General features: G+C 38.9%; 1 protein-coding gene across 1 annotated transcript; it reads right to left on the minus strand.

Annotated features, from left to right (window-relative positions):
- Window positions 1–162: 162 nt before the first annotated feature.
- LOC112312340 (fibrinogen alpha chain) lies at window positions 163–7,353 on the minus strand. The gene is made up of 5 exons (XM_024568740.3): window positions 7,196–7,353; window positions 4,839–4,964; window positions 4,195–4,378; window positions 2,235–2,380; window positions 163–1,649 (listed from the first exon to the last, which is right to left on the minus strand). The coding sequence occupies exons 1-5, from the start codon at window positions 7,331–7,333 to the stop codon at window positions 408–410; spliced, it is 1,836 nt and encodes a 611-aa protein (XP_024424508.3). The 5' UTR covers window positions 7,334–7,353; the 3' UTR covers window positions 163–407.
- Window positions 7,354–10,707: the final 3,354 nt, after the last annotated feature.

The following is a 10,707-nucleotide window of genomic DNA, read 5'->3' on the forward strand; positions in this document are numbered from 1 at the left end:
CAGAAAATATAACTAAGCATCATTTAGCACTAATATAACTTGTTTTTAACCTGATCTCAATTTCAAATGAGAGCCACTCTAAATATATGATCAATAAATTGGGTGACAATTCCAACAATGTGCATTTGGAATAGAAAAAAAAATGGTTAAACAAACTCAAAATAGAGTTTCAGTGGGATTCATTCATTTAACATGTATTTATTGAGTGGTGACCCTCTTCACTATTAGGTGGGTGGGAATACAGAGATGAACATGATAGGCAAAGTCCCTGCCCCTGTGGAACTTACAGTCCAGCATGAAAAACTAACAAAAAAAAAAAAGGGTGTAATTTTAATAAAGCATGAGAGAGGGCTAGGAAAGAAATGCAAAGTGCTGCGGGAGCACATTGCAAAAATAATTAACTTAGTCTAGAGGGTCAGGGAAGGCTTCCCCAAAGGAGAAGTGCGGATACCTCTGGCTGTGCGAGATTTACTACGGCCTCTTGTGGTGGTACGAATTCCTCTGACGTCAAGAGAAGTTTCTTTGACGTGGTGAGAACTGGTCTCCCCTAAGTCAGTTACAATGTCAGGTGTTGAGCCCTTAGAGTGGGTCTTACTCTCCAATTCTCTGAGCACAGGTAACGAGAGTAATTTTCCAGTTGAGTCAACATCAAAGAAATCAGCACGCTCAGGGAACCTCATACGGAAGTCATCTAGGCCACCCGTGCCAGAAAAAGTATATGAGCTTAAATCGGTTGCGTCCCCACAGTCAGAACCATCTTCAGAGTTTACCACTTCTTTGGTTACTTCTTTGCGTCCATCAGCACCTGTAACAGTCTTAGTGATGGTTTTAGAGCATGAAAAACGACGACTGGTGGTTGGGCCACCAGGACTGACCTTCTCATTACTAATCAGAAGCTCTTTTCCTCCTTCAGAAGTGACCAGTTTACCTGTGTGGTAGTGCTCTTTCCTTGACCCTGTACTTATACTTCCTGAGTTCTCTTCAAATGCGCCCCAGTCTGCATTTGTAGGCCTGGTGTTCCCATGCCCTGAGCTATCTGGCCTAAAACTTCCAGCCCCAAGACCTGCATGGTCCCAAGTGCCAGTACCACTAGGTCTGGAACTTCCAGAGTCCCAAGTGCCAGCACCACTAGGTCTGGAACTCCCAGAGTCCCAAGTGCCACCACTACTAGGTCTGGAACTTCCAGAGTTCCAAGTGCCAGCACTACTAGGTCTGGAACTCCCAGAGTCCCAAGTGCCAGCACCAGTAGGTCCAGAGCTCCCAGGTTTCCTATTTCCTGTACTACCAGGTTCAGGGTTCCTGGGGTTTTCAGGGGTTGTTCCTGCTCCATAAGATGTAGAGTCTCCTCGGGGGTTGCCATCTGTTCCAGACCTCTGTAACACCATTTTCATCTGCTGCATTTCCGTTAGTGTCCTCCACTCTGGAGGGGCTGTCTGAAGCTGACTCTTGAAATCTCTGGGAAGCAACTCTAAAGCCGGGCTCACTTTTAACAGTGGTAATTGTTGCTTATATCTAGAGGGAAGTAAGTCTTTGGCAATGATCTGTTCAAGTTGTTTCTGCTGCTCTTCATAGTCCTGTAGATCTAGCCCATGTGCTACAGCCCTACTGCAGGATCCTTGGCATGATCGGATCTTAATATCAACGTCCACCTAGAGAGAGGAGGAGAGAGAAGAAAAAAGGTAGATATAAGTAAATATAAGATATCTATTGAGTTCTTAGTACTTAATTTATTTCTTGGAAACTGTTTTCATTTCTTTGACTTGGAGACCTACCAAGCAAAATTTTATTCTCCATTTATGTAGTATGCTCAGTGGAAGAGTTGCTGGGTATTGTAAGACTAGCCAGGAGAAGCAATAGGAACTATTTGGATTCATCTTAGAACAGATCAAGAGCAAATTGCTCTTCCCTCTGAAAGGTAACACTAATGAAGTGATCTTCAGTGAGGCTGAGGGCTCAGGGGCTTGGCAGTATTAGGAATTTGAATAAGACAAGCAGGGACTGAATATTTGATTTTGAAATTTACTCTTTAGTGCCCTGGGAAATTTCATTTAGTATCACTGAACGTTTTTCTTCATCTGTATGGTGGGGGAATAATACCTACTTTGTAGGTAGATAAGGGACATATAACACTTGGCTCTACATATAGTAGGCATGCCAGTGAATGACTATTGCCTTCCTTTTCCCTGCTATTCAAAACTAAGGAAATCCAGTCACAGAGCCACACACTTCCTTACCTCTAGTCGTTTCATATCTATCAGCTGAGCCTTGATGTTTTTCTGCAGAAGTTGGATATGTTGTACTTGTTCTGTGACTTTGCGCTTCAGGACCTCAAGTCTGCTTCTCAGATCTTCTGACACTTGGCTGAATGTATTATCATTGTCTGAAATAGAAAATATGGATATTGAAGTAGCTGCTGAGTGATCTGCTTGTAATAACCAACAAAAGAAGGAAATCTACTTAGAAATATTCCCTGTTTATTTTCTTAATACTTTGCTCTCTGGATATTTAATTTGTGAGTTGCAAGTCTATCTATTAGGCATTTGATTTTTGGACACTGTTAAGTCCTGTTGTCATCATGGATGCCAATTAAGGCATTCTGCTAGCAATTAGTAATCCAAATAATTGCAGAAGAAAAAAATATCTTTGGAATTTTAAAGGTGTAATTAAGAGATAAAAAAAATTGGTCTTATCACATTCCAATTATTTCATCATATCCTTACTCAGGGGACTCAAACATGTTCCTGGATTTTTTGTTCTCATAATTTCCTATGATTTTTCTTTGTGTGTGTGTTTATCAATTCACTTTTAGAGCAGTTTTAAGTTGCCAAGAAAATCGAGAAGGTACAGAGATTTCCCACATACCCGCTGCCCCATACACATGCATGGTCTCTCTCGTTATCATCACTCATCAGAATGGTATTTTTTAAATCAAGGAGGAGCCCACATTGATACATCATAATCACCCAGAGTTCAGAGTTTACCTTAGGGTTCATTCTTGCTGTTGTGTGTCTATGGATTTGTACTAGTATAAGGATGAATGTACAAGTTCTTGAGGATTCTGTTGATATATCATCTTACACAGAGATTCTTTCCTCAGCCATGTCCAGTCTGCTAGTGAGCCTATCACAGGCACTCTTCACTTCTGTTCTATTATTTTTAATCTTTAGTATTTAATATTAGTTCTTTCTTAGGATTTCCATTTCTCTGCTTACATTGCCCATGTTCTTGCATGGGTACGCTAGCCACTTCATTCATTAGAATCCGTAGCATATTAGTCATTAGGTGCTTTAAATTCCCAGTCCATTCATTTCAGTCTCCCTGCCATGTCTGGTTCTGATGCTTGCTCTGCCTCTGCAGCATGTGCTCTTTGCCTTTTGGTGTGCCTCGTAATGTGTTTTTCTTGATAACTAGACAGGGTGTAGTGGGAAATGTGCTCCTGGATTTTCTTACTGAGGTTTTCTTCTTACCCAAGGATTTGAAATTATTCCTAACCTTTTATTTAGGTCAACAGGATCGCTCACTTGCCAGTTACTGCGGCACCATTGACTGTAGATTAGTTAAGTGTCTCCTGAAGATACAAAGAGTCAGGCAAGGCTTCAGGAACCGGGGCCTCACTAAACTTGCTGCCCATGCGCAGAACAAACCCAGCGTTTCCTGGTCCTAATGAGCTCTAGCCCTCGTCCTGTGAGAAAGTTATAAAATGGCTATCTATATATTTAAAAATAAAAAACCCAACAACTGCATAATCAGCTTCGTGGAGTGCCTGGATTGCACTCCCAACTCCATCACGTGGCTGCTTTGTGTCTTTAGGCAAGTCCTTTGACCTCTTGGTTCCCTCCTTTGTAAAACAGAAACAAACAATATCTGCTTGGAAGGGTAGGCCCATCTTATTTTCAGTATACACCCTTGGGAAGAAAGCACTTAAATTCTAGTCTTCAATCCAAAATTCTGACTTCCATTGTGATCTTAAACAATTTTAAGCTGACCTTTCTCACATTGTAACAGTAACAAAATTGCAAAGCCCTCCTTAATAATCATTCACATCTTAACGTATGCTTATAAACACAGTACGTGTTTTTAGATGAATACTTTGGAATATAACCTCAGTTGCTATAAAGAGATACCATATTTAGGATTTTTGATGTTGTTTTGTTGTGTTCTACAAAGTCAAAACGCTAAGTATGTAATACTTACTGTTAGCGTTGGCAAAATCGCCTCTCACTATTTCAATTAGATTCTTGGTCAGTGAGTGAGAGTCCTTGTTGTTCTTCTGATAGTCAAATAGTGAGTTTTTGAGCTTGTTTATTCTGTTTGTAAAATCTTGATTAACTTCATCAATCAACCCTTTCATTCTGCAGCCAGAAGGGCATTTTTGGTTCTGAAAGTGAAGAGAAAGAAATTACATTAAGGGTCTATCTCCTGGGTTCAGTACAACTTCGAAGGTTTCCATGAAGCTCCTCTCACTCCCAATACCTTCTGATCATCAACTTATGTAAAAGTTGTTTAAGAGGACTAGTCAGAGATCGTAGAGAAATCCTGTGACGAGGACCCTCTCAATCCCAAAGTAGACCCCCTGAAATCTTCAGGTCATAATAGTCAGATTCCGAGTACCTATCTGAACATGCAATTAAAATCCAGTCTCTTAATCCCACTAATGACCAGAGTAGGGGAGGTAATTTAAATAATGTTCTCAGGACTAGGTTCCTTTTCATTTAACATGTAAGGAGCCATTAGATTATCTCCATTGGGCAAGTTTGCTATAACCTATTGGGGTCAGCCGGTAGGCATTTCTCACACCACGAGGGAGCGCCCCTCCACCCCCCACGCCCGCTGCTCACCCAGTCTTCATCAGAGCAGAAGGGCCAGTCTGTCTCTCTGCAGGAAGATTGCTGTCTTTCTGTGAGTCTGGGGCCACGCACACCTCCTCCTTCAGTTAAAAATTCGCCTTGAACCGTCTCTGTAGTCTTTAAGGATTCGTTCACACAAGCAAGAGAAAGGAACAGTGAGCAGATAAGGAAAAGAAACTGGAGAGCCTGTCAGACCCAGAGAAGAGGAGTGGTTTTCCCAGAGATTAAGTGCACCAGCTTTGGGGGCTCTACAAGCTTCAGGTTTCTTATTTTTATTTTACTTTACTTTATTTTATTTTACTTTGTTTTATTTCATTAATAATTTTATTGTATTTTTCCACTACCATTTTTCTCACTCCCTCTTCCACCCCCACCCCCACCACAATCACCATGTCTGTGAGTTCTTTTCCTTTTTTGCTCAATCCCACTACCCTCAACACCCCCCAGCTGTTTCTTATCTTTCAAATGAAAACCCTAAAACCCATTTTATGAAGTTATAAGAATTAAAGGAGATAAGGTGTAGAAATTTCTTATCTGTGTTTGACATTAAATCATATAATAAATGGTAGGCCTTTTAAGGACCCGTTATAAAAGGAAAATTATTTGAATGAACAAAATTAGTTAAATTTTATTTTTTAATTTTCATTACTGTCTGGAGATAGATAATGGAAAATTAAAAGAGTTCTTTCTCCTATAATTCCGGTTTTAGTAGGAAAAAGTCTACATTATCTTGGCTTAATGTCTGTTACTCCTTTAAGTTTCTGCTATGACCTTGGGGGTCCATAATTTGAGCAAATATTCCCAAGCACACAAATGTGGCCACTTCAGACTCAGAAATGCTTTTTAGGTTGCTTGCTCATGTAATAGTTTCTTTGTGTTTAAATGAGGAAAAATAGAATGAAAGCATAGATAATGGTTCATGACTAACAACTTTTTTGAACCCTTATAATTAGAAATTCAGATTTAAAAATTTTCTATTGTGACCTATGACGTAAAAGACGATATGAAAATATTCTAATAAGACTTTATATGCTAACAAATCAATGCAGGGTTTAGGTTTAAGCTATTTTTACTTAGTACCACTAACTTACAAGGACTTGGCTATGACTACGCTACTTTACTGTATTTTTTCTGTTATCATGTATCTCCCCAGACCCTCCTCCACCTCCATACCCCCTCATCCACCACACAGTTGTCTGTGACTATGACTACTTTAATCTCAGACAGTTTATTCTTATAATTAGTTAACATTTGTCATCTCATTTAAAAAATACCTCAATAATAATAATATTAATACTAATTCAAGCAATCAAGAACAATTTATTTAAAGTAACAAATGTAATCTTTTTGTCTAAGAAATAAGATGATACATTCAAACATACTCCAAAATAAAATGACACAAGAATAAAAGCAGGCAAAAATTAAATATTTATGCCAATAACAGGGAGAAATAACTGAAAGTTATGCATTATCCAAAATATCATCTTAGCAAATTATGTTAATTTTATTTCCCATAAAAGTGTTTACTTATTGTGTTACTTTAAGGGAGAAAATTAAGTTAGAAACCCTCTTTAGTTTTTTTTTCTGCTCTGGTATAAAACCTTATGAGTGGTGAAGGAAAAGAAATAATTTGGAGTAATTCACAGCTTGTATATAACTGAGTTTATAAACATATTTATCATGTTTTTTATAAAATCAAAGTGTTTCAAAAGTCTTGTTGAATAAAGTTTCTCTTCTGTAGGTTTCTGAAGTCAAACTTTAGAAGTTATTGCAATATTTAGTAATTATCTTAAAAGAATATAATTGCTTCCAAAAAAGCATATTGCCTAATTACTTAATCTCATCTGACTTTGCTATGTAGTATATTTGCGAAGACAACTAATTTGCTTTGCATTTGTCTTAAAAGAAACAGAAACAATCTTTCAGGAAAACTACATTAAACCACTGTTTTGCTTATTCTGAACAGATAGCAAGAAAATAATAATTACATTTAAAGAACTTATGTGAATGTTTTGTTCTATTAACCAGTATTAATTATCTCAAGGCTTTAGGGCAACAAAGATCTCTTCCCTTAAAAAAAAACAACCACACACTGTTGTAAGCCTGAGTTATAGCTGTTAAAGCTTGCTCTGTGAATTTCTGTACTTTGTTCCCCCTAAGTCTCCCTTGTAGGGCCATATTAACCTGCACTGCTGAGGTGTTCAGCCCATCTGGGAACTGGCCTCCATTGCCCAGAGCTTAGAGAGCTAACAGGGTGAGGACGTAGGGAAAGCTGACTCAGACCTGCAAGCGCTTTGTGAAATAAACACCAGAAAGTGAGCAAGAAGAGAAAACAAAGTAAACCATACCCAAACTGTGCCCGCCAGGCTCAGGACCAGGCAAAAGATCCGCACGGAAGACATCTTTCCTGAGGGTGGGGCTGGCTCCCAAGGAGCACGCCAGCAGCAAGACAAGAGGACTGCCCTCACTCCTAGTGCCCATCTCATTTAAACCTGCCGGGGATTTGATTAATCATTATCTTTGTCCTATTTAGACAGTCAACATGCACTCCACATTCCCTGCTCATTCTCCAAGGTTGGTGTCCCAGAAGCTCTTGCTAAATTGCTCCACACTTGTTTGCTTCCAATAAGCTGTTGCAAAGGTAGCAACAGAGAGGGGCAGATCCCACATTACAGGAACAAGGTGATTTTCTAATCTGAAGGGGAACTATGGGAGGACATACCCAGACCTCAGTGCCTAAGGGAATGTGGAGAGCTGCTAAGGCAAGCCAGCTGTATGTAACCCGTGGTGAAGCACGGTTTTCACAAATGATAATTCAGTCTCTGTAGGAATTGTGTCCGAATGAACTGACCTTTGAAAAATGACTGAAGGCCTTCTAAAAGCTTACCTTGAACAGGTCATTTTTTCTTTATCCAAAAGACAGCAGCCCCCGACTCCAAACATCCTAGGTTTAAAATCCTAGCTACATCTCCCAGTTCTGTGGTTCTGGACACATTGCCTCTTTATGTCTCAGATTCTTCATTTTTAAAATGGGAATAATGATAACCCACCACACATATATTTGTGAAGAATAAATGAAAGAATCCTTGTAAAGCCCTCAGAGCAGTGATGGCCACAGCTAAGTCCAGTGCTCAGTACGTGCAAGCAGTTATTGGAGAACATCACCATGTGAGGCACCATGGAACACACTGTTTCTTTCTGTTTCTATGCCTCTGGACCTGCTAGTCCCCCTTTCCTGCTCTTCCTCTCCATCTCAAAGTTTCCTTGGCTGAGAGTTGCCAAATTTATCAAATCCAGGATACCCATTTAAACCTGAATTTCAGATAAGAAACAAATGCCTTTTAGTGTAAGTAGGTCTCCTGCATCATCCTTGCTGGTCCATGGTTCTCTCCAGTATCAGCACTTCTGACCCCCATACCTCTTCCAGGGCTCTGCACTGGTGGCCCCTCCTCAGAGAGGCCCTCCTCAGGCCACGCCATCCTCAGAGCAGCCACCTTCAGGTGTGTTCCCTTAGCCTGGTTGTGTGTTACTTCGAAGTACTGCATCACTGCTGGACAATAGGTATTTGGGAAGTTGTTTGTTTATTTCATGTCTCTCCCACATTTCGCTTCATGAAGCCAGAGCATACTGTCTAGTCCAAGGCCAGGTAAGCAAGTACTAATAAGTATGACAATATTTATTTTGCAGGGTTGTTGCGAAGTGGAATATACACATTATGAGACCCAGGAATGGTATATTCTATTGTTTTTAGAATGTCCCAATGCCCTCAAATAGAAAGCTCCCATGTTAGCTCTCCCGTGCCAGGACTCCCTAACTGGGCACTTTGGTGGGGCACTGTCTTGGCCTGGCACTGTCCTGAGCCCCGGACTGGTCTCTCCATCCCTTGAACGAGCCACGTTATCTGCTATGGAAAAGCAGGTTTTGTTTGGACACAAAGCCGTGCAGATGAATAGGCAACAAGTACCAGGAGTATCATTTCTTAAAAGCATGTGACAGTAAGGATATCTTTACAAATGGAAAAATGGAAAAATTATACGAGCAATTTCCAGTTTCTTAAACCACAATCTCTGTGTTTTTCTCTGAGAAGACTATATCCTATTTTCCTTCATTCTAGTTGTGAAAAGGATGTTTCACTCATTTTTCCCTTTGAAATTAATGTAATGTTCCACAAATTGTAAATATTGACATGCAGGGATTCTCACATTTGTTACGCCACCACATCTGGCAAGACTGGAATAGTTTTCATTCCTATGGTGAATGATGTGTGTAAGAAAGAATAGAAATTCTAGAGCTGTAAATACGTTTCAGTTTTAAACCGCACCTACCTATGAAAACTTACACATGAAGACTAAAATATGTAGCCAGTCATCTAAATATTTGCTGTCGTATAAACATAACTTAAAAATACAGACAAAACAAAAAATAAACAAAAACCCTCATCTTTCTTTTAATGAGGTATTTCTCCTTCCCTAGGAAAGTTGAAGATTATTCTTTTCTTTACCAATTGATTTTAAATGTATTGAATTCTGAGAGCAGTTTACTTCCTTATCCATTCATTTAAATGTCATGACTGTTTACTGTATCTTTACTATTTGTCAGTCCCACATGCTACGTTCTTGAGTGAGAAGGGGAATAACGTACAGTCTTGTGCATTCAAGTGGCTTACAGCTGTGAGCAAATCAAGTGCATATGAAACTAAGAAGTTAAACCATAGTAAATTACCATTTTTGTAGATCAAAATGATGAATATCTGCAATTAATATGGTTTAACCTAATACAAAACAATGGAAAAACTTCTGTGTGGTTGATTCAAAATACTGTTAGAACACAGAGCAGGGAGTGATATATCACTTCTGCATTGTTTTCTGTTACATTTCATGTGAAACGTTCATTAAAATATCAGATTTAATTCTGGCCAAAACACGCAAGATCTTCCTGAAAAACACTCATTGTGTCTTCCAGCATAAAAATCTATCAGAATATACACATTTATTATTATCCTAATAACATGAAGGAAATGGTACTTTGACAGGAAATATGTTGGTAAAATGGTATTACATGCATGACAGGGAAGTACTAAAATTAATTTCTAAATTTTGAAATGCATGACTTATAAAAATTTAGGAGATTCTGGCACTTAAAATACTCTTTCAGGGCCTTTGCCTCAGGTTTTTACAACAGCCACCAGCCTCTAGAGGATTAACTGGAACACACTGGCAAGGCCATGGAGCGTTGTCTTATTTTCTCTACCGGTGTCCTACATTTCAAGGGTGTTGTAAAAGTTTGTTATTAACCAAGCTGCTTCCTGTGAAAGGTGAATGAGTTTGTATGGTGATCTGTGCAAGAGTAACTAAGGGGAATTTTATTTTTAGACTCCATCACTACCCTGATTCCGGAGGGTTGTCCTGGAAGTTATAGCTGTGGAGAGAAGAATGACAATTTCCTAAAATACACAGAAATGATTCTGAACTGTACTTACGGAAGTGAGGAGGGAAAAAAAAAATTTGATCTTGTTTGATTCTATCACACCGCATTTCTCTTTAAATCTTTATTTGGGAAAGAAATCCACTTTATTTTTTATAACCGAACTATGCCCAGATTAGTGGTCATTTAATTAAATCAGTGTTTAGTATTTTTGAGATTAAATTCTATAATTTTCTAATAATATAATAATCATTCTTATTTGCTGTTTTTATGTATAATTTTTATGGTCTTTTACTTATGCAGATTTAATCAAGTTTCCACTGAGTAATTATGAGTGTGTGCATGGGTGTGTACGTGTGAAAGACAGAGAGAGAATTGGGTGAAAGTGAGGCCCCAAGTTTTTCCCACTGCCTCATTTCTTTTTATATTTGAATGT

This window comes from Desmodus rotundus, chromosome 9, assembly GCF_022682495.2.
Source record: "Desmodus rotundus isolate HL8 chromosome 9, HLdesRot8A.1, whole genome shotgun sequence".
Classification (NCBI taxonomy): Eukaryota; Metazoa; Chordata; class Mammalia; order Chiroptera; family Phyllostomidae; genus Desmodus; species Desmodus rotundus.